Consider the following 26,036-nt stretch of genomic DNA (forward strand, 5'->3'; position numbering starts at 1 on the left):
CAACGATAAAGCGCAGAAACACGCCATCGGGTCGAACGGTCGTCTCGCATCGAACAGCGCAAGATGTGCAAGCTGTCAAATCAAAGGCACTCATTTGATATATATATTTTTTTTACGAAAATTAAAACGTTCCAGTTTGTTACTTTGACGAGGTTAGAGTAATAACATGTTCAACAACTTAAGACATTGTCTCGAATCTAGAAAATTAACAGCTAAAGTAGAATTTTTCGCTTCTTTCATTGACTTCTCTTTCATTGACTTCTGGGTTTAGAAACTTTGTGAAGAAGCCTAGCGTTTCTTATTTAATTGGATTTATTTCATACAGTTGGCGGTAGGTGCACTTGATTCAGCAGTCCCAGCAAAAGGAAGGCAAAGTATTCCCATTTTAAACCATTTCATGTGTCTGAATGTAGAACCCCGTCTACCCTGCAGGCCCAGAGAGCAAATCAAGTGCACCTATAAGACTACAACACTTTAGCTCAGATCACCTATCTGCACAGTTTCCTCGAGCCAGAGACTAAAAATAAGCCTGGAATGCACAGCAAAAATGTATACTGTGAGAGTTTAAAACCCTGACTACAAAGAGACTCAACGAATACAGCAAAGAGCGGATGTTTTTATGAGTAAGTCCACGTTTAAGTTGCTATTCAGCACTGTCAACATGTTAAGCCATAAAATGCATGTTCTCCCTACTTCCACTCACGCTGCAACCATCACTGCAGCTGCAATGAAGGAGTATAGATGGCGAAGTGTTCCCGATAAGCTTGCGTTTGTTATTACTAGTGGCTTGTCTTTTCTAATGTGAAGGACTGTTTCACTTTCTCTGGTCATAGGGTTAACAACATGAATTTGTGCATGAGGCAGAAATAGGTTTTGACATCAGCTGGAAAACTGTCCCCTTTCGCCAGTGGAGGGAAGGTAAAGCGGAGGGACGGTGAGCAGAGGGACGGTGAGCGGAGGGAAGGTAGAGCGGAGGGACGGTGAGCGGAGGGAAGGTAGAGCGGAGGGACGGTGAGCGGAGGGACGGTGAGCGGAGGGAAGGTAGAGCAGAGGGAAGGTAGAGCGGAGGGACGGTGAGAGGCAGCCTCACCGCTGCTCCTTCTCTCCCATCAGACTGACCATCAGATGCAGGCCGTTGGTCCAGTATAAAAAAAAGTAATTATTATGCTCACTCAGCTGTGCCTCACAAATAATACAACAAATGATATATTACCAGTGTGATCATACACCTAACATGTTTAAATATGATTTCAAGATGGTCAATGCAAGCATTGCCAATATGCAGTGATAATGTATTGGGCCTATAGCCTACTGCACAAACCTCATTGCTACACAACTGTTTAATTGGTTTATGTTGCATAGGCTTATGTTTTTTTAAGTTATGTTGTATTTTGATTCAGAAAGTGATCTTGACTCAGAGAGCATTGTGTATTGTTAGTACATTGTTTATTGTTCATTTTAAGAGTACATCTTAACATGACAGAAATATCCACATAATATAGTATGCAAAATACAGTACATAAATAAACTGTACTGTTTGATTTGATATAATGGCAATGTATTCCTCAGACCTGTTTGTAAATTAACAATTTCAAAATATCTGGACAGAAACATAAGCATTTACATTCAATCAACTGAATATTTACGTTATTTATTGTACAATAATGAGGTCAATGAAACGTGATTAAGGGACATGAAAAGATGGAAGTTCAATGGGACAACATTGTGATAGGTGGGTAATTTAACCAGCAGGGGGAGACAAAGTCCTGTCTTGCAAGTTAACCGAAATTGTGTAAGACACAATATTTGTATTTTGTTTCACCTTTATTTATCTAGGAAAGTCAGTTAAGAACAAATTCTTACTTACAATGATGGCCTACCACAGGGCAAAAAGTCTCCTGTCGGGATGGGATTCAAAATTAAATAAAAATATAGGAAAAACACACAATGCAAGAGAGACACCAGGAACACAACATAAAGAGAGACCTATGACGACAACATAGCATGGCAGCACAATAGTCGGGATCCAAACTGAATTCAATACATTTAAGATATTGCCTTGACAAGCTCACATAATTCCTCTACATACGGCATACCGATAACCTTCTCACACTTGCACATGGGACCCTGGTGAGACTCACTCATTAGATTTCGGTGGTGGTAAGACTGCTGTTGAAAATGATAGACCTCTCCACATGGGCATCCCCACTGCTGCTCTCCATACTGTCTGGCAATGGTTGGGTCACCTCCTGAGAACATGTTACTCTGGCGAATGGTGCTTGTTTTAATAAAGTTAGGTCAAAGCCTAAAAGGCTAGGGACGGCTTTGACTGCATGTGCTAGTATGGATGTGGGTACTCAGACCCGCAAGCCACTGAGGGCCCTCATGAAGACTACAGATATTTTGTGGCCCCCACCCCTATCCAAGTTGGCATCCCAGATTTAGGGATGGCTGCAAGATCACATAATGATAGCATTCTACATAACATACCCAAATACACTGTAGTATTCATAGTATTTTACATAACATACACTGTAGTAATAGCATAGTATAACATTACTGGAAGACAAAAACCACCAAATTTCTTAGGAGGTTTTAGGATGATTGTGCACATGGTCACATGCTTCTCTCATGTGGCCAAAACTCAACAGCATCTCAAGAAGAGCTAAATCAGGGATGCCAACTTGGATAGGGGTGGGGGCCACAAAAAATCTGTAGTCTTCATGAGGGCCCTCAGTGGCTTGCGGGTCTGAGTACCCACGTCCATACCAGCACATGCAGTCAAAGCCATCCCTAGCCTTTTGAGGGCCCTAAGTGAAAACTTGAAGAATTATCATTCACGGTGGACAGTGGGAAATGTGAACGGACTCGAGGTTGGATGACCACCAAAATGTGCGTAAAGTAGTGGTAAAGAATGTGATTCGAATCTTCAGCTCCAATGTATCATTAACACAGCAACAGTCATAGGTCATGTTCGAGAGGCTCGAACCCGCAATGCATCATGGGTAAATTGTGACTGACCGATCTTCAAATAATGAGTCGTTTTGATAAAAGGTGCTTTGTAGAGCAGTCGCCTGCAGTCGTTTTGATCCACTTAAATATGGCCAATATTGTCTAAACCCTGTCCATTTCTATATTTTATCTTCTTAAAATCGTATTTTAAACCTAATCCTAACCACACTGCTAACCTTATGTATAACATACATATTTTATACCTTTTTGTACCAAATTTAGACTGTGGCTGTGGAATTGGTCAGTGCCATCCTGAATTCTTGAGAAGTAGCTACACCATTGAAGTTGACATTTTAAATGGTTAAAGTAAGAGTTAGGTAAGGGTTATTGTTTAAGTCGTTTTTTTAAGTCTCTGTACTTTACTATTTATATTTTTGACAACTTTTACTTTTATTCCACAACATTCCTAAAGAAAATAATGTACGTTCTACTCCATAAATGTTCACTGACATCAAAAAGTACTCGTTACATTTCATATGCCTAGCAGGACATGAAAATGCTCAAATTCGAGCACTTGTAAATTATGTCTGGGTGTTAGTGTGCCACTGGCTAGCCATAAATTGAAATAACAAATAAATCGTGCCGTCTGGTTTGCCTAATATAAGAAATGTTGGATGATTCATACTTTTACTTTTGATACTGAAGTAACGTTATATTTTAGCAATGACATTTAAAACCAAATACTTTTGAACTTTTACTCAACTAGTATTTTACTGTGTGACTTTCATTTTTACGTGATTCATTTTCTATTAAGGTACAGTATCTTTACTTTTACTCGTATGAAGATTGGGTTCTTTTTCCACCACACCACTGTATCTAGTGGAAACCGGAAGAGACCCAGGGCATAAATGAATGGAACTCATGTTAGATGTACAACATAGCCAACAGGGGGAGACAAAGTGCGAGTTTACATGTAAACCTGAATCCATCCATCCTTTAATCAAAAATAATAATCGATGGCATGTAGCTAGGTTTGACACTTAAACTTAGCTAGCTATGTGGTCATGGATACGGTGCCCATGTTATGAGAAACAACAGTGAAGCACAGCAAACTAACGTTAGCTAGCCATATTGCGAGTTCGTTTAATGGTATCTATTGGTAAGTACTGTTAGAGAAATATTTGTTGTTGGGATAACAGTCATAAGTAGCGCTAGTTAGCCAACTATGAATCCCAGTTAGCTATAGTAGCTAGCAAATAGTTAGCTAGCAAGCTAGCATTGTTGGTTAACAGTAGCAAGTACTGTAGCTTACATTGCATTGCACACACCCAGTGGTTAGCGCGCTGACGCATGACACGCACACATGCACGGAATACATGACAATGACAAAAACACTTGGATGGAAGTGTAGCTAGCTCATTTGTCCAAGGAAGTTCTAACTATAGTAGTAAACTAGCTAGCCAAGTTTGTTGTTTAAATTATGAAAAGAATATACAAAGGTAGGAGTTTTTAAATGATATAGCCATTACCATAAGAGTGCTGTGATGACCAGAACAAAGTGGACAGCAGAGCTGGACAAGTATCCGGATCCAGCTGCTGCTGCTAAGCTCACAGAGAAGAGTGAGTTAGCTTCAGCCCTAACATCAGCTACCCATATACCACAACCACGGTACCCAGCCTCCATCCCTGACCAAACTCCCTTCCCTCCCGTAGGCCCCGCTGACAGCAGCAAGGGGGGCACAGGGATCATGTCCCCCAAAAGTCAGGGGAGGGCAGGCACAGCATCCCCCTACAATCTGGCTCCGGCTCCCTTCAGCCTCAACCAGAACCATGTGGTGTGTCTGCCTCTGGTCTCCGAGCACCTGAAGCTCCTGTGGGCGTGCTCAGACCAGACCCAGGAACTGGACGGCGTGACTTATCTCATAGAGGCCTTCAACGTGTTCCCATACCCGACCCTGGGGGAGACGGCATCGCTCGCCCAGAGCTGCTCTCTGCATCTGGACCAGGTATAGTCCCCTGTACAGTCCCCAGTCCTCTTGCCCTGATACATGGTTGTCCACTTCTAGTTGACTTTGACATAGCATGGTCCTTACTCAGCTTCTTTCCTTTAGTCATTAGGAGTCAGCAGCACATTTCTTGTGAAAACAACCAATCTTATCCTGTCCTCATCTTAGGTCAGAGTGTGGTTCATGGTCCAGCGGCTCCGCTATGGGATCAGCTGGGATGCAGAAGAGATCTGTATGGCACGGTGCAAGATGTGCGGACCAAACCAGGCGAAGGACAAAAAAGAGAAAGAGGAGAAGGTATTGCCTCCCCTCAGTAAGGAGGATGATGGGAGAAACAGGATCGAACATTCACCTGTCTCCACCTCCAATCAGCTTAGCAGCCTGTCCTTCGAGTCCTCCTCACCCGTTCCTCGAAAAAGCCGTAAACACCACCTTGTTGTTGCACCCGATAACTCCAATCTGCAACACCCTTCTCCTCCACTCCCTCTGTGCTTAGTGGCACCCCCCACAACCACAGGGCAAACCCTCGAAGCCCCCGACAAACCCCAGAGGCACGGTCAGGATTTTCACTCAGAGCTGTGGCGGAGCTTCAGCCGTAACACAAATCCTCCGAAGGAGGAGCTCCAGCGTCTGCAGGCCCTCACCAGGCTCCACATGAGGTACATCCGCAAGTGGTTCTGCAACCGGCGTTTCTTGCTCCACCACCGCGTCAAGGCCGACCCAGATTCTGAAGAGAACGGCCAGTCACAGCCCAACGACCTCCTGTCGTCACAGACACAGCTTATTCAGCGTCTGACACAACCACCACCGCCAACTGACAGCAGGGTCAGACCATCACCGGCGAAGAAAAGGGTCTGTCAAGTAGATGACGTCGACTTCCTAAGCAGGAGGTGCAATGGTAACCCTGTCCATGGCAACCCCGCTAACACCACCCACCAGATGAGGTCAAACTTGAAGGAAAAAGAGAAAGAACCAGCGGACGTACAGAAGAAGAAGACGACGGGAGCAGCAGACAAAGAGAAAACGGCCAGAGCTGGAGCTAAGAGATGGACAAAGAACGTCAAGAAGGAACTGAAGGAGGAGCGGAAAGCGGTGGGGATCACCAAATTCATCGATGACGACGGAGAAGAACAAGTTCTCAAAATGGGCCCGTGGCCGAAGAACAAGACAATAGCCCAGCTGGAGCTCCTGAGACACTTCTTCCTCACCTGCCAGTGGCCCACCAAAGGGGACTACACGCAGCTGCAGCAGCAGACAGGCCTCTCGCGGAAGGCTCTCACCCAGTGGTTCGGAGACACCCGCTACTACGTCAAGAAGGGCATGGAACGCTGGATGAGTGGGGAAGAGCACCAGAAGGTCTTGGCGCAGATTAGGGAGAAGCAGAGGCAACGGCAGAGGGACTGGTTGATGACTGAGGAAACCGGTCCATCAGGGTCCTCCTCCGTGCCGTCTTTTGCTTACCGTGACTCATAGTGCTAATGGGGGAGGCTGGCAGGGAGGATGGAGCTGGGACTTTGAGACCTATGAATGGCGTGAAGCTGGAGTGACCGCTGGGACAGACTTGGGGTACTCAATAGTATAGCTTCTTCTCCTTTGTGCTCTCTCCTCTAGGAGCACTGATCCAGCATGGCCTAACAGGTGAAACGTTATTTGTTGAAACTTGAAATCTGAAACTCACCTGTCTGCAGTGATGGAAAAGGAAGCGGAGTATTGAGTCACACCCCTGCTGTAATGCTGGAGAGGCCTGGAGGGTGCTGAGAAGGGCTACATATTAGGAATTGTCACGAATGAGGCAGCATTCTGTTTTTATGTTACAAGTTGTTGATTATGTTTAGGATGTTCTCGTCTACTTTAGTTGTAGCACTATTGAAACTGGCACTTCCTGTTCAGTTATTCATTCAAATGGCAATTCATGTTTCAAGCTCCATCACCATTTTATGCTGGGAAGTTTCTATGACATTGCATTGATGTTCCTTGTTTGATATGTTCAGAGTGTAAAGAATTAGGGAAACTACCAGACCTGCGACAACCTATGTCCTTGAGTGCGTCCCAATAATCTCTCCTTCCTCCTGAAGTGTGCACTTGCGCATTCATTTCTCCCCGTAAAGTTAAAATCATTGGATTGATGTAGACATGGGCTAGGGGGGAGTCCATTAAGGGAATTGAACAAGTGCAAACTTTGGGAGAAGAGATTATTGGGACATAGCATAAGGTGTGGTCTTATTGGTAGTAAGAAAGTAGAGCATTTATTTTGATTTCAGAGCTAGTATGTGGTGTCGTATCTGGTTCTTTGTGTGGTGAACAAGTTTCTTCCCTTTTGTGAATAAAAATAACTGTTCTCCTTGTTCTGCAATTGGGTATCTTTTATATTTTGGATCATGAACCTCTACCTTGTTGACAGGTGCCCGTCTGAATGTAACAACTGAAAGCATTTATTGAACACAAGATGAGACAGTGATTAGAACCTACAAAGAAAGTAAAACATGTATTCCTACTCTTTTTTTGATTTAATTCAATTCCTTACTTTCATGGGAAATTCCCAAGATTTATAGAAATAGATACATCCTATTTTACAACACACCCTTTTGAGTAATTGTCTTTCTACACATAGCTTCATCACAACCTTGCATCACGTGATCATATACATGGTACATTATTTCAAATTCAAGACAAATAGGAATGTTGCGCTGCAGCAATTGGTATTACTACAAGTGTGGTTGTTGTGTTCAGCTTTAATAAACATCGGATCTCTTCTCCATTGATCCTAGAGCAATACATTATAGGGCCATGTCCTAACTTGAGCTCGTGTTAAGATTGGACTTGTACATACTCAATTCTAGCCTTAATTACAGCCTCAACTGTCTCAGTTTCAGTACTCTGCAACCTCCGCCCTCTGGGGCTGCCAGAACTCTGCTCCGTCGATGAGCCGCTTGATCAGATTAGCTGAGGTGATCAACATGTGACCTACTGCCTGGAGGAGAGTGGATGCCACGCGGAGGGCCTCTCTGAGAGAGAAGGGGGAAAGAGAGAGTATTATAAATTACCATTGTTACAGACACATTCCACCAGGGACAAGACTTCCTCCCGTTCCACTCTACTCTACTCTACTCACCTGAGGACTTTCTTGGGCCCCAGACATTTGAAGTCGGCGCTGACGGAGTACCGGCCTGAGAGGGTGCCCTTTACGTTCAGGGAGCCAAACACGTCCTTGGGGTTCTGCCGGTACAGGTCAAAGGTCACGCAGGCTATATCCTTTCCTGTCCGCGGCTGGTTGGGGTCTTGGGCTTTAGAGAGCGTTGTACCCTGTAGGTTTAACATAGGATATGGTGTGAGAGGGAGAGACGCTCCAGGGTGAAGTTTCCCCTAAGTACAGATCTAGGATCAGGTTAGTGGGGGAAATGCAAAGCTGACCCAAGATCAACACCCTACTCCAGAAGAGACGGTAGCATTGTTGGTTTTGAGCTCACAGCGCCCCTCTGTCTCTATATGTGTAGGCCATCTATCTGATGCTGTCATGTCAAAAAGAGTATAAGATTGTTGCCACCCGTAGCATTGAATGCAAGGGATGCCAGCTAGCGTTTGGCCTCCCTTGATAAAAAAATAGTCAATCAGCGTTGAGCTAAACCGAGTGAACTCAACTGGCCTATATATCACGGTAGCAAGGCATATGAACTAGCAGGTTATAGAACAAACAATGCAATTATCACAACACGTGGGTTGTTATATGGCTTTTTTTCTGGCTTGGCTTCCCCAGTGATTTTACCCATGCACTGCTACCGTTTGTTTCACGCTGGGGGCACCCATAGGTCAAATGTATGCACGCATGACTGAGTCGCTTTGGATAAAAGTGTCTGCTAAATGGCATATATTATACATTATTAACCAGGAAAAACTCTGGGCCTTTAAGATTCTCCTGATCGGGTCATGTGGGAGAGAAAAACTCAGAACCCTACTTATCTTTAATCGTCTGACAAGGGTGTGCACACATGGACATATTGTGCTAACAAAACACATTCAAGTTGAGATGCCTATACTACCAGTCAAAAGTTTTAGGACACCTACTCATTCAAGGGTTTTCCTTCATTTTTACAATGTTCTACTTTGTATAGTAGTGAAGACATCAAAACTATGAAATTACACATATGGAATCATGTAGTAACCAAAAAAAGTTAAACAAATCCAAATATATTTTGTATTTGAGATTCTTCAAATAGCCACACTTTGCCTTGATGACTGCCAAAAGTGTGCAAAGCTTTCTCTCAACCAGCTCAAATAAGCAAAGGGGAACGACAGTCCATCATTACTTTAAGACATGAAGGTCAGTAAATAGGGAATATGTCAAGAACTTTTAAAGTTTCTTCAGGTGCAGTCACAAAAACAATCAAGCGCTATAATGAAACTAGATCTCATGACGACCGCCAAAGGAATGGAAGACCCAGAGTTACCTCTGCTGCAGAGGATAAATTCATTTGAGTTACCAGCCTCAGATACTGCAACCCAAATAGTTCAAGTAACAGATACATCTCAACATCAACTGTTCAGAGGAGACTGTGAATCAGGCATTCATGATCCAATTGCTGAATAGAAACCACTACTAAAGGACACCAATAATAAGAGACTTGCTTGGGCCAAGAAACACGAGCAATGGACATTAGACCGGTGGAATATGGTCCTTTAGTTTGGCGTCCAAATTTGAGATTTTTTGTTCCAACCGCAGTGTCTTTGTGAGACACGGTGTGGGTGAACGGATGATCTCCGCATGTGTATTTCCCACCGTGAAGCATGGAGGAGGAGGTGTGATGGTGTGTGGGTGCTTTGCTGGTGACACTGTCTGTGATTTATTTATAATTCAAGGCACACTTAACCAGCATGGCTGCCACAGCATTATGCAGCGATACGCCATCCCATCTGGTTTGGGCTTAGTGGGACTATCATTTGTTTTTCAATGACCCAAAACACACCTCTCGGCTGTGTAAGGACTATTTGACCAAGAAGGAGAGTGATGGAGTGCTGCATCGGATGACGTGACCTCCACAATCCCTCGACCTCAACCGAATTGAGATGGTTTGGGATGAGTCGGACCGCATAGTATAGGAAAAGCAGCCAACAAGTGCTCAGCATATGTGGGAATTCCTTCAAGACTGTTGAAAAAGCATTCCAGGTGAAGCTGGTTAAGAGAATGCCAAGAGTGTGCAAAGCTGTCATCAAGGAAAAGGGTGGCTGTTTGAAGAATCTCAAATATAAAATATATTTTGATTTGTTTAACACGTTTTTTGGTTACTACATGATTCCATGTGTTATTTCATAGTTTTGATGTCTTCACTGTTATTCTACACTGTAGAAAATAGTACAAATAAAGAAAAACCCTTGAATGAGTAGTTCTAAAACTTTTGACCGGTAGTGTAGATCAGGACATCCCTACCGGAGGAGTTTTCCATGTCTGTCCAGGTTCCAGGGCCATGAGGACTGTGTTGTCTGGCAAAGACATCAGTAAGTCTTCAGAGTCCACCACTGTCCCATCCTCCTCACACACCAGCACCACAGCCAGACTGGACAAACACAGCATCTTAGCCTGGCACACCTGTGGTAGCAACAAATGTAGATATAGTCAGAGGACATACAGTCACAGTGTATTTTGAAGTCACAAATACATTCTTCTCTGGCAAGTGCTTCAGATCCCAGACCTGTCCTTATACAACTACAGTAGAGCTTTTCCTGTTCAGGTCACATGGTCACTCATGGCCTTATAACAACAGGAAACCCTTTTTTTCTTTATTTATTCATCATGTCCATCTCTCTCACCCTCTCTCTCAGCTCCTCCAGGGTTCCTGCTGTGATGCCCTTCCTGGTGCCCCTGTCATGGGAACACACCCTGAATGGTCTCTGATGGGCAGGGGCCGACCACACCCGCCTGGTCACAGACCTGTGGAGGAAGAGGAGTAAGAAGATGTTCACAAGGCCAGACACAGCCAGCTTAATGTAGAATTTGCCTTGCCTGGTCCCAGATCTGTTTATGCGGTTTTATCAACACCTACGGTCATTGTCACACAACCAGATCTCGGGGAAGGCTTGAAGTTGCCCTATTCTTGTATCAGATTACCACACACACCAATCCTAACCTGAACCATGAAGGGAATGTACAACCTGACTCTGTATCAGTGGTTAGGGACAACTTCTACCTAGTCCATAGATACAAGTCTATACATTTGTACTGCACTATGGAAGATTGATTTGGTCTACAAATATTTCACTGAGAGATAGTAAGAGTAATAGAATGGCCGAGCAGCTACACTCAAGCCTAAGATCACAATGCCAAGCGTTGGCTGGAGTGGTGTAAAGCTCGACACCATTGTACTTTGGAGCAGTGGAAACGCATTCTCTTCCAGTGATGAACCACGTCGCCATCTGGCAGTCCGACGGACGAATCTGGGTTCGGAGGATGCTACCTGCCTCAATGCATAGTGCCAACTGTAAAGTTTGGTGGAGGAGGAATAATGGTCTTGGGCTGTTTTTCATGGTTCGGGGTTAAGCCCCTTAGTTCTAATGAAGGGAAATCTTAACACTACAGCATACAATGGAATTCTAGAAGATTCTGTGCTTCCAATTTTGTGGCAACAGTTTGGGGATGGCCCTTTCCTGTTTCAGCATGACAATGCCCCGGCACAAAGCAGGTCCATACAAAAATGGTTTGTCGAGATCGGTGTGGAAGTACACAAAGCCCTGATCTCAACCCCAATGAACACCTTTGGGATGAATTGGAACGCCGACTATGAGCCAGGCCTAAATCACCCAACATCAGGGCCCGACCTCACTAATGCTCGTAGCTGAATGGAATGAAGTCCCGTAGCAATTTTCCAACATCTAGTGGAAAGCCTTCCCAGAAGAGTGGAGGCTCTTATAGCAGCAAAGGGGGGACCAACTCTATATTAATGCCCATGATTTCGTAATGAGATGTTCGACAAGCAGGTGTCCACATACTTTTGGTCATGTAGTGTAGCTCTTAAACTCGAGGCATTCTGCCTTCTCCCTACAGGTTTAAGCGATTAGCTACGCCCGCGCCTGGCTCGTGTGAACTACAATCCAGTCGCTGTGTTTTAAAGTTTAGAAAAAGTCAATAATCATCGCTTGCGATACGGGTTTCGAAACATATGGCTCTTTCATCAGCGATAAAGAACCCTTCAAATAAATAAAATATGCAGTAACGGTAGCAGTTTTGCACAGATCCATACAGCTATGGGTGCTTCCATCCGAAAAAAATACACTTCTACTACACAGGCGCTGTAACATGGAGATATGGCTGTGCGCACTAAACCCTATAAAAAGGTGTGCAGTAATTTAAACTTTTGTTTTTTGAAAAACATTTCTCGCTGACATGATAGATACTTCCTTGTCTCCAAAACAGTACCACAAGTGATGTGTGATAATGTTTACAGCAAGCGTTGAGGCAATTAGCTAAACTCACCCGGTCAGAACACACTATCGTCAATAGGCGCTACAGCAGTTAGCGTCTATGAATGTGGTAGTAGAGACAATACAGTGTCTGTGAGACAAAGTGTGGAAATAAGTCCAACTCCAATTAGAAGCCCCAATTATATAAATGTTCCAGTGGTTTGTTGTCACTGTGCCTTTTTGCCAACTCCCTAGGCCATGGTTCCCCAACTGGTTGCCCGAAAAAGAAAAAAATATATATTTAATTATTTATTTTTCTGTTGTTGGCCATAAAAACTGTTAAAACATAAGGAAATCAGCTCCAAGTGATTTTTTGGGAAATCTGTTCCCAAGTATTGCATAATAGAGACATACTGTATGTGATTGCATACAAATAACAATAATAATTAATTGGATTTATATAGCACTTTTCTATCAACTGAGGTACTCAAAGTATTTACATAGTAGGGGGAAACTCACCTCATCCTCCATCAATGTGCAGCACCAACCTCAGTGATGCACGGCGACTAGTTTTGTACCAGAACTCTCACCACACATCAGCTATCACGTGGAGAGGTGAGGAGTGATATATGCCCATTAGGAATGAGGGGGATGATTAGGTGGCCATGATGGAATTTGGCCAAGTTGGGAAATTAGCCATTAAAACAGGGTGAACAAACCCTACTCTTACAAGAGCTATGGGAATTTGAATGACCACAGACAATCAGGGCACACCCATTTTAACAACCTATCCGAAAGCCAGCATCCTACGCAGGACAATGTTCCCAAATGTAATCAAGGTTTGAAATGATTATGTTATAGTCAAATATATAACTTTAGGCTTCTTGGGTTCAATTTGCAGTCTACATTTTGTATTATGTCCCGGCCCCCCAACCACCTGCACCAGAACAAATTGGCCCATGGCTGAATCTGCACTGAACACAAATATAAACGCAACATGTAAACCGTTGGTCCCATGTTGCATGAGCTTAAATAAAATATTCCAGAGATGTTCCATATGCACAAAAAGCTTCTCTCTCTCCAATTGTGCACAAATTTGTTTACATCCCTGTTAGTGAGCATTTCTCCTTTGCCAAGCCATCCACCTGACAGGTGTGGCATATCAAGATGCTGATTAAACAGCATGATCATTACACAGGTGCAAGGCTACTCTAAAATGTGTGCAGTTTTGTCACAACACAATGCTACAGATGTCTCAAGTTGAGGGAGTGTGCAATTGGCATGCTGACTGCAGGAATGTCCACCAAAGCTGTTGCCAGAGAATTGAATGTTCAGTTCTCTACCATAAGCCACATTCAATGTTGTTTTAGAGAATTTGACATTACTACCAACTGGTCTCACAACAGCAGACTACATGTATGGAGACATGTGGGTGAACGGTTTGCTGATGTCAACTTTGTGAACAGTGCCCCGGTGATAGAGGTGGGGTTGTGGCATGGGCAGGCATATTAGCTACAATTTGAATACACAGAAATAACGTGACGAGATCCTGGGGCCACATTTTTGCATGTTGTGTTTATATTTTTGTTCATGGAACGTAAATCGGAACGGTATCTCGAAACACTGCGGCACGCCATTTGCACACACTGTATATAGAGACTTTCTTTTTTCTATTGTGTTATTGACTACGCTTGTTTATTCCACGTGGAACTCTGTTTGTGTCGCACTGATTTTCTTTATCTTGGCCAGGTCGCAGTTTTAAATGATTACTTGTTCTCAACTAGTTTAACTGGTTAAATAAAAAATATTTTTGTTCATTATAGTTGATGACCCCTACCCTGGCCCTTCAAAAACCCACACCTAAACAAGTAGCCAACGGTGAGTGATATAGTATTATACAATAGCGTGTTTACCACATCAGAATCTCAAAATATAACAATTGATTTAACGAGTGAAAATCCAAAGAGATATTTTATGTCGTAAATACTCTGAGAATGAGCTGTTGCAACCCAAAATGTGGTAAATTAGGAGGAAGCAACTGTACTTACTTTATTAGTGATGACGTAGTCTCCATATCCCACTTTTTGACTTCCTCTCTCTTTTTAGGTTTTTCCTCCTGTTGTTGTGTCAGTGCTGTGGCCTCTCGATTTCTGCGTGTCTGACTCACCAATTTCTTTTGGATGGACTTTGCCGTGAGTGACCTATGACGATCAATCAAATACAGACGCATAGGGCAAAGTTGTCTCTCTGTGTGCGTGCGTGAGAGAGATGATAACATTGACCATATATCATTTACTGTGCCATGGCATTCAATTCCATATTTGTAAAACGTTTTACATTTCAGCAGTTTTCTACCCTTTCAGTGAAGTTACGATAATACTAATGAAGAGCATACGTCACTAGTAATGTGAAACGGCTTCAACAAACTGTGCCGAAAAGCGGAGAAACGGTTCATTACTCGGAGATTAACACAATGCAGATCAGGGACACCTGCTGGTCAGCAATGAAAATCAGCGTTCATATAAACGTTTTTTTTCTCCATAATATCAATCAAATCTTAGTGCAGCAGTGTTTCGAGATACCGTTCAATGAACAAAAATCCTAACTACATCGTCAGTATGGTATCAACTAGAGATCGGTGTTTGAAACCAACTTGGAATCGAAGAAATCAGTGGGATCTCTTTTTCGGTAGCACACGGTTTGAAAAACGTCTTGATCAAGTCCAATTTGATTTTTCACATACACATGGTTAGCAGATGTTAATGCGAGTGTAGCGAAATGCTTGTGCTTCTCGTTCCGACAATGCAGTAATAACCAACGAGTAATTTAACCTAACCATTTCACAACAACTACCTTATACAACACACAAGTGTAAAGGGATGAAGAATATGTACATGAAAATATATGAATGATTGATGGTACAGAACGGCATAGGCAAGATGCAGTAGAAGGTATCGAGTAGAGTATAGACACATGATATGAGTAATGTAGGGTATGTAAACATATAAAAGTGTCATTGTTTAAAGTGGCTAGTGATACATGTATTACATAAAGATGGCAAGATGCAGTAGATGGTATAGAGTACACTATATACATATGAGATGAGTAATGTAGGGTATGTAAACATATAAAAGTGTCATTGTTTAAAGTGGCTAGTGATACATGTATTACATATAGATGGCAAGATGCAGTAGATGGTATGGAGTACAGTATATACATATGAGATGAGTAATGTAGGGTATGTAAACATTATATTAAGTGGCATTATTAAAGTGGCTGGAGTTGAGTCAGTGTGTTGGCATCAGCCACTCAATGTTAGTGGTGGCTGTTTAACAGTCTGATAGCCTTGAGATTATAAGCTGTTTTTTAGTCTCTCTGTCCCTGCTTTGATGCACCTGTACTGACCTCGCCTTCTGGATGATAGTGGGGTGAACAGGCAGTGGCTCGGGTGGTTGTTGTCCTTGATGATCTTTATGGCCTTTCTGTGACATCGGGTGCTGTAGGTGTCCTGGAGGGCAGGTAGTTTGCCCCCGGTGATGCGTTGTGCAGTCCTCACTACCCTCTGGAGAGCCTTACGGTTGTGGGCGGAGCAGTTGCTGTACCAGGCGGTGATACAGCCCGGCAGGATGCTCTCGATTGTGCATCTGTAAAATTTTGTGAGTGCTTTTGGTGACAAGCCGCATTTCTTCATTTCTTCAGCCTCCTGATGTTGAAGAGGCGCTGCTGCGCCTTCTTCACCATGCTGTCTGTGTGGGTGGACCAATTCAGTTTGTCCGTGATGTGTAAGCCGAGGAACTTAAAAATTACTACCCTATCCACTACTGTCCCGTCGATGTGGGTAGGGGGGTCCTCCCTCTGCTGTTTCCTGAAGTCCACGATCATCTCCTTTGTTTTGTTGACGTTGAGTGTGAGGTTATTTTCCTGACACCACACTCCAAGGGCCCTCACCTCCTCCCTGTAGGCCGTCTCGTCGTTGTTGGTAATCAAGCCTACCACTGATCAAACGATTCTTCGGAGTCATTGATTTTGTGATAATGTTATTTTTACCGCATTCAAAACAACTGTGAACCCGTAAATCTCTGGTTTTCAACCCCAGTGTGTTCAAAACAACTGTGAACTCGGAAAATAAACCATTTTTTGACGTCAATATTTGACCTATTTTTCAAAGTTCCCAACAATAGCAGTAGAGTTTCACAGCCCCCCACCCCCACCCAAACGCAGAGGCTTTAGAAGCCCCAATGGCTTATCCCTGTCCAGAGATCAATACAGTACCCCATGGATATTAAAAATAACCCTGCAAAGAATAACTACAAAAAAAACTAATCAAAGACAATCCAGAGACAATATTTGCTGACTGCTACAAAGAGGGGAATGTAAGCAATTTGCACACAAACCATCCCCTGTCATTGCACAGTGCTAATAAGAACTACCCCAATGTATAGAGAGAAGGTATTGGCCCAGGAAAAGCTCTCACACTGTGACGACTCCCCCATCCTGAGTGTGCCAGATCACACCTCTTCAAACTGTCCTGCAGACGAGGATAGTCCCCCCCCTTCCCCCCTCCAGCACTGAACGCACCCAGGTCCCACAACTGCACTGCTCCTCCATCATTGAGAGGGATACATTCACAGAGCTGGAGAGGGACATGGTGGAGCTCAGAGAGCTAGTCCACCCAATCCAGACAGAACAAGCCTACAACCCCCCCCCCCCCAGCTCTACGGACTGAGGTGGGAGAACTTAAAGAGGCACACATGGAACTGAAGGACAACACAAAGTGGCTATACTCTGGTGCCCAAACACTAGGCATGCCCTGGAGCTGTTGTTAGAAGAGACACCAGGGTTCCCCAGCCACATCAAGATTCACATGGGCACAAATGACCTGAGGGCCCAGCAGGAGAGGGTGGCAACAGCACTCAAGGGAGTGATTGAAAAAGCTTTTTCCACTTTCCCCAATGCACAAGTGGTTGTCTCCACCCTGATACCACAAATACTTTCACTTTGCCACCATACAGTGGGTGAATGCAAGCATTTTGCGAGACTGTGCCTCAAAACCTAATGTCTACCTGGCCCACCACTCCACTCTGGAATTGAAAAGCCTTTACGACCAGGTCCACCTCTACAAGGCAGCAATCCCAACGTTTGCCAGGACCCGGTAGGACGTCACCCTCAACCGTAACCCCAGCACCTCAGACAGGAGCAACAGAACAACGGACTCTACAACCAGACCTGCGAGATACCCTCCCAGTCCTGAAAGACCCCCCTCCAGAAGAACCAGCACTGACAAAACCCATGCCAAGAGGAGCTACAGCCAGACCACAGCATCACCAGCCACACCCCAACCAGCTAAGACCACCCCAAGCAAACCCTGGCCACACCCTATATAGGCCTCCCCCATATCAGACCTATGCAACTTCTGCCCACCCCATGCCCCCCACCCCTGCGGCCACACCCTATGTAGGCCACCCATATCAGACCTATGCCCCTTCTGCCCACTCCATGCCCCCCCTGCGGCAAGGACCTCAACATGACAGCAGGACATAGCCCAGGCCGTGAGCAGAGCAACACGTCCAACCCACACTATTACACCCACCCAAGCCCCATCCTGTGACCTAAGAAGTATGTATCAGATGCTCAACATGCTCTGATCACACCTACTGTGATGGTCCGGGCCTAAACCACACAAAACAACACTAGACACTATGGAACAGAAAGCTTTTACTATCTCATCCTGGAATATACAAGGTGTGAAGTCATCTGCTTTTGGCCTAAAGAGCAGGAACCCAGACTTCATCAAATAAATTGGAAATACAGACATTGTCATCCTACAAGACACATGGTATAAAGGAGACAGACTCACTGGTTGCCCTCTAGGTTACAGAGAGCTGGTAGTCCCATTCACCAAACTACCAGGTGTGAAACAGGGAAGAGATCAGGGGGTATGCAAATGTGGTATAGAGCAGCCCTAACCCGCTCTATTGAATTAGTCAAAACAGGAAAATGTTACATCTGGCTAGAAATTAATAAGGAAATGATCTCAACAGAGAAAAATGTCCTTGTGTGTTACCTATATCCCCCCAATAGAATCCCCATAATTTAACGATGATAGCTTCTCCATCCTAGAGGGGGAGATCAACAATTTCCAGGCTCAGGGACATGTACTGTGTCGACCTAAATGCCAGAACTGGACAAGATCCCAACACCCTCACCACAAAGGGGGACAAACACCTACCTAGAGGTGACAGCATTCCCTCCGCCATATGCCCCCATAGACACAACTACGACAACATAACCAACAAAAATGAGTCACAACTCCTGCAGCTCTGTCGGACGCTGGGTATGTACGTAGTCATTGGTAGGCTTCGAGGGGACTCCTACGGTAGGTACACCTATAGCTCATCTCTTGGCAGTAGTACTGTAGACTACTTTATCACTGACCTCAACCCAGAGTCTCTTAGAGCGTTCAGTCAGTCCACTGACACTCCTATCAGATCACAGCAAAATAACACACTACTTGAACAATCATGAGGCATCAAAGCAAAAGGAATAGAATAATATTAATAAATGCTATAGCTGGAAAGAAAATAGTGTGGAAATATACCACAAAACAATTAGGCAACAACAAATTCAATCCCTTTTAGACAACTTCCTGGACAAAACGTTCCACTGTAATAGTGAAGGTGTAAACTTAGCTGTAGAAAACCTAAACAGTATATTTGACCTCTCGGCTTCCCTATCAAATCTAAACATTTCAAGCAGACAACCTAAGAAAATTAACAACAATGATAAATGGTTTGATGAAGAGTACAAAAACCTAAGAAAGAAATTGAGAAACCTATCCAATCAAAAACATAGAACCAGAAAACCTGAGCCTACACCTTCACTATGGTGAATCACTAAAACAATACAGAAATGCACTTTGGAAAAAGAAGGAAATCAGCTCAATGTAATTGAAGAATCCATAGAATCTAACATTTTCTACCCCAAGCCATAAGACTCCTGAACAGCTAATCAAATGGCTACCCAGACTATTTGCATTGTCCCCCCACCCCCTATTTTACACTGCTGCTACTCTCTGGTTATTATCTATGCATAGTCACTTTAACTCTACCTACATGTACATATTACCTCAATTACCTCGACTAACTTGTGCCCCCGCACATTGACTCTGTACCGGAACCCCCTGTATATAGCCTCGGTACTGTTATTTTCCTGCTGGTCTTTAATTATTTGTTATTTATATTTTTTACTTAACACTTGTTTTTCTTAAAACTGTATTATTGGTTTTGTATCCAACTCAAATCTGAAGTCAAATGTCTACTGTTTGCTGATGATCTGGTGCTTCTGTACCCCATTCAGGAGGGCCTACAGCAGCACCCAGATCTTCTGCACAGATTCTGTCAGACCTGGGCCCTGACAGTAAATCTCAGTAAGACAAAAATAATGGTGTTCCAAAAAATGTCCAGTTGCCAGGACCACTAATATAAATTCCATCTAGACACCGTTGCCCTAAAACACAAAAAACTATACATACTTCGGCCTAAACATCAGCGCCACAGGTAACTTCCACAAAGCTGTGAACGATCTGAGAGACAAGGCAAGAAGGGCGTTCTATGCATTAAAAAAATACATTTGACATACCAATTAGGATCTGGCTAAAAATACTTGAATCAGTTATAGAACCCATTGCGCTTTGTGGTTATGAGGTCTGGGGTCTGCTCACCAACCAATAATTCACAAAATGGGACAAACACCAAATTGAGACTCTGCATGCAAAATTCTGCAAAATTACCCTCGGTGTACAACGTAAAACACCAAATAATGCATTAAGAGCAGAATTAGGCAGACGTTAAATTCTACAACCACCTAAAATTAAGCGATAACCAAACCTTCCATAACAAAGCTATCACCTACAGACAGATGAACCTGGAGAAGGGTCCCCTAAGCAAACTGGTCCTGGGGACAGCAACACAATTAGACCCAACCAAATCATGAGAAAAGAAAAAGATAATTACTTGACACATTGGAAAGAATTTACAAACAAAAAACAGCAAACTAGAATGCTATTTGGCCCTAAACATACACAGTGGCAGAATACCTGACCACTGTGACTGACCAAAAATTAGGGAAATCTTTGACTATGTACAGACTCAGTGAGTATAGCCTTGCTTAGCTATCCTAGCTAAGTATAGAAATCTTGCTAACGTTACCTAAATTCGGACGGGACGATATGGCAACTAAGAAGTTATCTGAAGAGAGAAGAGAAGACAGGCTATATGTGCACACTGCCCACAAAATGAGGTGGAAACTGAGTTGCACTTCCTAACCTCCTGACAAATATATGACCAAATTAGAGACAAATATTTCCCTCAGATTTTACAGACCCACAAAGAATTTGAAAGAAATTCAAATTTTGATAAACTCCAATATCTATTGGGTGAAATACCACAATGTGCAATCACAGTTAAAGAACAAACACCATTGTAAATACAAAATATATGTTTATTTATTTTCCCTTTTGCACTTGAATTATTTGCACATAATTACAACACTGTATACAGACATATGACGTTTGAAATGTCTTTATTATTTTGGAACTTTTGTGAGTGTAATGTTTACTGTTAATTTGTTATTGTTCATTTCACTTTAGTTTATTCTCTATTTCACTTGTTATGGCAATGTAAACATATGTTTACCATGCCAATAAATCCCCTTCAATTTAAATGGACTTAAGTTCCCAGTTGTTTTGAACGCGGCATTACAACTGCGAGAGCCATCACATTACGTCACATCCTGAAAGGAAAGTAACCTGGACAAGGCGGGAGAAGACATGGTGATTGAGATATAAAAGAACACAGATTGTTTTTCTTCTTAAAATGTCCAAACTTTCAAAGTCAGTGTAGTAGATACAGAACTTCAAGAGTTGCATATTTTCAGTGTGTATAGCTAGTTAGTCACTATTGTAACCTCGTCGTTAACAATATCAGAATAAGCACTTTGGAGCTAACTTGGACTAAATTCGGACTGGACGATATGGTAACTAAGAAGTTATCTGAAATGGGTAATTACCTTTGATTATATTTGGTTTCTAACTTTTCTCTTTGCATTGACACTAGTGAACTAGTAGCAGTAGTTAGCAACCATTGACATTTATGCCATGTCTTTACGAACTGCCGTGGCGGGCTAAATTACTTTCATCAGTTCAGAACAATCCAAACCCTGCGCTGGTTGCCATACTAGCTTGTTCAACCATCTCTTATACCAGTAGTAATTAGTCTCTTAAACCAAGAACGCTAGTCAGTGTAAAATCCGTGACATTGACAGTTGCCAGACAGTTTTACAACCCAGTCAATAAATTCTGGTGTCATCAACGTTAGCTTGGCTAACGTAGTAAATGGTTACTAACAACTACTTACATTTGTATCATTTTGCCCGATATTGTTTGTATTGATATTCGTGTGGTTACTCTGGTAGGAAAGTTGTCAGTAATATGTTTTTGAGTAGAATTGTAATTCCAATAAACAATTGTAACAATGAGCCATTGATATCATATCAAACACATTTGAACTAAAATAAGAAGTTCTGCTCAGTAATCAAGGAATTACTTAAAGAACAGCCAGTCACTCATTCCTCTCTTTTCCCCTCAGACATCTCCCTCCCCTTGTCTTCCTTACGCCTCCTAGCCCCTCCTCTCCGGCTGGTCTCTGCCGCCATGTGGAAGGTGATAAAGGAACGCGATGTGATGCATTATGGGATGCTGGAGGAGTTTGTGACGTCGACCTGTGAGACAGTCCCTGGCTTGCTCACATCTAGACACCAGGCCAAGCTGGCTCTGGGGCTGAGAGCACGGGTGGGTGAGACTTTTGGGACAGTTATGTTGTAGTGAAAAAGGGTTGTATTAATTTGGCACCTAACAGGAGAAAACAAACGAACATGGTGGGACTATCTCAACTTGTCCAATAAGAGACTCAATTTTGTTTTCTTTTACTGTGAAGTGTCCTAATGAATGCAACCTTGTATGTATACAGTATGTGCTTCCACTGTATGAGCTGTTGTCTATCTCTGTTTAGTCCGGTCCTTCTGTAGCTCAGTTGGTAGAGCATGGCGCTTGTAACGCCAGGGTAGTGGGTTCGATCCCCAGGACCACCCATACGTAGAATGTATGCACACATGACTGTAAGTCGCTTTGGATAAAAGCGTCTGCTAAATGGCATTTATTATTATTATTATTAGTCCCTAATTTTCACGGCTCTGGTTGTTTTATAGTTGATCTTAGAAGTGTGTCATGGCCTGGACCCACCAGATCCAGCGGTTATCCTTCCCCAGCTGGACAGGATCCGTGCCCTCACTCCTTCCTCTGCACTGGTGAGTGACAGCCAAATACTGACCCCTCTAAGTCAGCAATTCTCTGTACCACAAGTGTGGTATTTGAATGGGCCTTTATCACCTTTTTAACACATTTTCCCCAATCATTTTGTGAGAAATACAGTATGTTTGCTGTAAGTTATGTTTTTGCATGCCTATGTTGCAGAAGAAGGATGTGAAGATTGAGACCGCAGTCACCAACTTGCATGGCCTGGTGGAAGTCCTCCTGAGAGACCCCACAGAGAGAGCACTGTTCTACATGGTGAAACTGCCACCTCCAATCAATGTTTAAATGAACAGCTTTTATTGAGAAACCATCAAATTAGGAACTGCCCCCCTCACTCTTTGTTTGTCTCCCTCTTTCTCTCCCCTCTTTTTTTCTCACGCTCTCTCGTTTGTCCCTTTCTCTCTCTCTCCCCCCACCTCACTCTTCTCTCGTCTTCCCTTCAGGAGGAGTTTCCTTCAGAGTATGGCCCTCAGTTTGACCAGGAACTGGAGAAACTGCTGTGGGAGTTCCTGCTCAGACTGAACCAACTTCTCCCCGTGCCTAACCTGGCTCAGACGGTGTCCTGGCTCACTGCTGCCCCTCCTGTCCTAGAGGAGTGTGCGAAGGCTGCCTCCCAACCACAGCTCCTGAGGACCCTGCTCCAGCACCAGATCTGCCTGGGTCACCTGGATTTGGCAGGTGGGTCTACATGGGGCGCGTTCCAGGCCGACTACGTTGGCGTCACCAGCCATATCTCACAACACCTGGTTAGGTGTTTAATGTATCAGCTAACCTCATCAGTCTGTTATCTCCTTTCAGCTTCTCTTCCTCCATGTATGGGCGACTCCATCCTCTCATCCCTATCTCTCCCTCCCTCTGGAAGAGCTCAGCAAAGCGAACAATCAGGATCTAAGCCTGCCTTTGTTTCCACCCCAAACCCTCAGTCTTTAACCCCATTGACCAATCACAGACAGACACAAAACAGGTCATCGCCCATCACGCCTGTGATAGGTGGGATTTGCAACGAAGACCTGCCAGTCATGGCTTCAGCCAATAACAGGCCAAGAACTTGCAAGGAAGACGTTACTATCCAATCGGATTCAGGAGAAGTGGAGAAGAAAGCAGAGTCAATGGCAAAGTCAAAATATACTGAGGTGGAATCTGAAGAGGACGAGGAGGTGATAGTCGTGAGAAGAGGGAGGAAGAGGAGGAGGGAAGAGAAGGATTTGACGAGTGATACAGATGAAGAGACTGAGAGGGACCTTCGAAGGGACTGTTTGGATCAGTTGGGGATTGCAGGCCTCAAGGTTCCAGAAGACCAGCACCTCTGCTCTTACATCACATCCTGTCTGCTTAACCAACCCAGAGTGTTCATCCCCCGACTGACTTCCACAGACATCATTGCACATGTGAGGTCACAACCTCACAGTCCTTCCTGCAGCAACGAGACTCCAACAGCAGGTAGATCTCCATGGGGACAGAACAAGAGGCTGACGATAACTGTGCGTCGGCTTCCTTCGACCCAGCAACGGAAGTTGAATGACAGCTCGTTGACCCTAGATGTGGTGCTTCCAGCATCAGCTGACAAAGAGTAAGAGAGTCTGGTGCTGATTAATTAAACAACCAAGACTACTTTTTTTTATGCTAGCCTGGTTGCCAGATCTGGCTGTGGTTTCTTTAGCCAACCCCGCTGTTGTTCATTGTCATTTCATACATGGAATGACGACCAACAATTGTGGAATTGATTAAAGCACAAACAGATCTGGCAACTAAACTAGTAAAATACTACTAGTACTAATACTTAAAACTAGAGCCATAACGATTTATATTGTAAAAAGATTATCAATACGAACATAAATGTATGACATTTACTCATTGTTACACCTCCCATTTTTCAGGAACTGTTTGCTTCCTTCAGTTAGCTCTCCCTCCATTGTTCCTCTGCCTCAAATTAGAAGCACAGGTAATCTCCCCACCCCCTAAAAGATAATACATGTTTGATCATTTCTGTGAGAATGAACTCATTGTACTGTTTATGAATTAGTTTACAGTGCAATGGTAACCTAGTAACACTCTTAGATTTGTTATGTTTTTCCATCTAGAAATACTGACCTCACCAGTAACCAGTGACAATGATGACGTCATAGGAGATTCAGAGGATGAGGCGACAAAGAATTTCAGAGGCAGGGTAAGAATTGATCCTGTTGAAGTTACTTTAGAATATCGAGATGCACCGAGATTAGTTCCCCCCTCATGTTCAGTAGGTTACATCGTAACAGAACATTTTGCATCAGAAGACCACAAAAAAAAGTAAAGGTTCTATTTCTGTTTCAAAATGTTTCCTCCTTACTGAGACCCTACTGCTGCTATCATGTTTGGCATGTCTTTTTAAAATGACCACAAACAAATTTCACATTGTGGGATAATAGAATGGACTGCTACCTTGTCTTTCTAATGTGCACTGTCTCTTCTAGCTGTTTAGGAAGCGCTACTATAGGACCAAGCACGACACCTATGTACCCACCCTCAGGGAGTTCTGGAAGCCCAGCCTGGCCCGACCTGCTGTTTCCCGGCAACGGACACAGATGACACACTCAATAATTCACAGACGTACGGCAAAATCCTTTCACCATCCATGGGGAGCAAAATATGAATTTTGAAACAGGAAGGGTACCATCTGAACTTTTCCAATAGGAACATGTTTCTTACTGCAAAAAAAAACATTTTTCTAACAGTTTGGCCAACTGAACACAACCATGGTTGTAAAAGTGAATGATTGGCAGTTTTAGGATTCTTTGTATCTGAATCACTTTGCAATAAGCATTATTTAAAAACCGGTGACTTTTATTTTGAAATCAAGAGGATTAACCCATGTCACCAATACTTACAGCCTGTGTGCTGTCATTGTCAAGCGTTCAGATGTCCCAACACTTTTTTTTAGGGGTCATACTTCTATCTTCAGACGTTGATGGCTGCGATAACTGAGGCAAGAGCTTTCTCATATTGGCTGACAATTTAAGTAATTGTCAAGAGTTCAACTGGTTATTTCAGCTCAATATCTTCAGATTCTGATGCCTGGTTGTGATAACAACTTGGAGAAAATATTTTTAATGTATTTTTCAATCAAGTATTGTCATTTCTCTGTAAATGAGTGGGGTTTTAATGTGTACTTTTGTATCTTTTCATAACTTAAGCTATGTCATTAAAGATTGTCATGAATTAAATGTAAATTAAGTATCTGCCAAGTAGTAAAGTAATACCTTTTTCACATTCAATGTCTTTATTACTGTGTAAACTACAAAGTATTAAACTGTTTTGGCTGTATTTTATACACACTTCTC

General features: G+C 43.3%; 3 protein-coding genes across 8 annotated transcripts; 2 read left to right on the plus strand and 1 right to left on the minus strand.

The window, feature by feature from the left end:
• The first annotated feature begins 53 nt into the window (after positions 1–53).
• LOC124014073 (zinc fingers and homeoboxes protein 2-like) lies at positions 54–7,303 on the plus strand. Of its 5 annotated transcripts, XM_046328767.1 has the most exons (4): positions 3,207–4,111; positions 4,488–4,572; positions 4,666–4,958; positions 5,127–7,303. In XM_046328767.1, the coding sequence occupies exons 2-4, from the start codon at positions 4,497–4,499 to the stop codon at positions 6,429–6,431; spliced, it is 1,674 nt and encodes a 557-aa protein (XP_046184723.1). In that variant the 5' UTR covers positions 3,207–4,111; positions 4,488–4,496; the 3' UTR covers positions 6,432–7,303. The 5 variants fall into 5 exon arrangements, with proteins under 5 accessions (XP_046184726.1, XP_046184721.1, XP_046184723.1 ...); XM_046328770.1 differs by lacking the exons at positions 3,207–4,111; positions 4,488–4,572 and adding an exon at positions 54–623; XM_046328765.1 differs by having other exon boundaries at positions 3,206–4,111; positions 4,488–4,958.
• Positions 7,304–7,446: 143 nt separating this feature from the next.
• LOC124014076 (cell death activator CIDE-B-like) lies at positions 7,447–14,828 on the minus strand. The gene is made up of 5 exons (XM_046328776.1): positions 14,396–14,828; positions 10,761–10,881; positions 10,381–10,539; positions 8,071–8,261; positions 7,447–7,963 (listed from the first exon to the last, which is right to left on the minus strand). The coding sequence occupies exons 1-5, from the start codon at positions 14,623–14,625 to the stop codon at positions 7,828–7,830; spliced, it is 837 nt and encodes a 278-aa protein (XP_046184732.1). The 5' UTR covers positions 14,626–14,828; the 3' UTR covers positions 7,447–7,827.
• LOC124014071 lies at positions 14,443–26,024 on the plus strand. 2 transcript variants are annotated; one of them, XM_046328764.1, is made up of 9 exons: positions 14,443–14,539; positions 21,992–22,194; positions 22,611–22,709; positions 22,876–22,971; positions 23,160–23,394; positions 23,515–24,286; positions 24,594–24,658; positions 24,798–24,883; positions 25,170–26,024. In XM_046328764.1, exons 2-9 carry the CDS (start codon positions 22,057–22,059, stop codon positions 25,353–25,355), a joined length of 1,677 nt encoding a protein of 558 aa, XP_046184720.1. In that variant the 5' UTR covers positions 14,443–14,539; positions 21,992–22,056; the 3' UTR covers positions 25,356–26,024. The 2 variants fall into 2 exon arrangements, with proteins under 2 accessions (XP_046184720.1, XP_046184719.1); XM_046328763.1 differs by lacking the exon at positions 14,443–14,539 and adding an exon at positions 21,116–21,405.
• The last annotated feature ends 12 nt before the right edge of the window (positions 26,025–26,036 follow it).

This window comes from Oncorhynchus gorbuscha, linkage group LG25 (genome assembly GCF_021184085.1).
Source record: "Oncorhynchus gorbuscha isolate QuinsamMale2020 ecotype Even-year linkage group LG25, OgorEven_v1.0, whole genome shotgun sequence".
In the NCBI taxonomy this organism is placed as follows: Eukaryota; Metazoa; Chordata; class Actinopteri; order Salmoniformes; family Salmonidae; genus Oncorhynchus; species Oncorhynchus gorbuscha.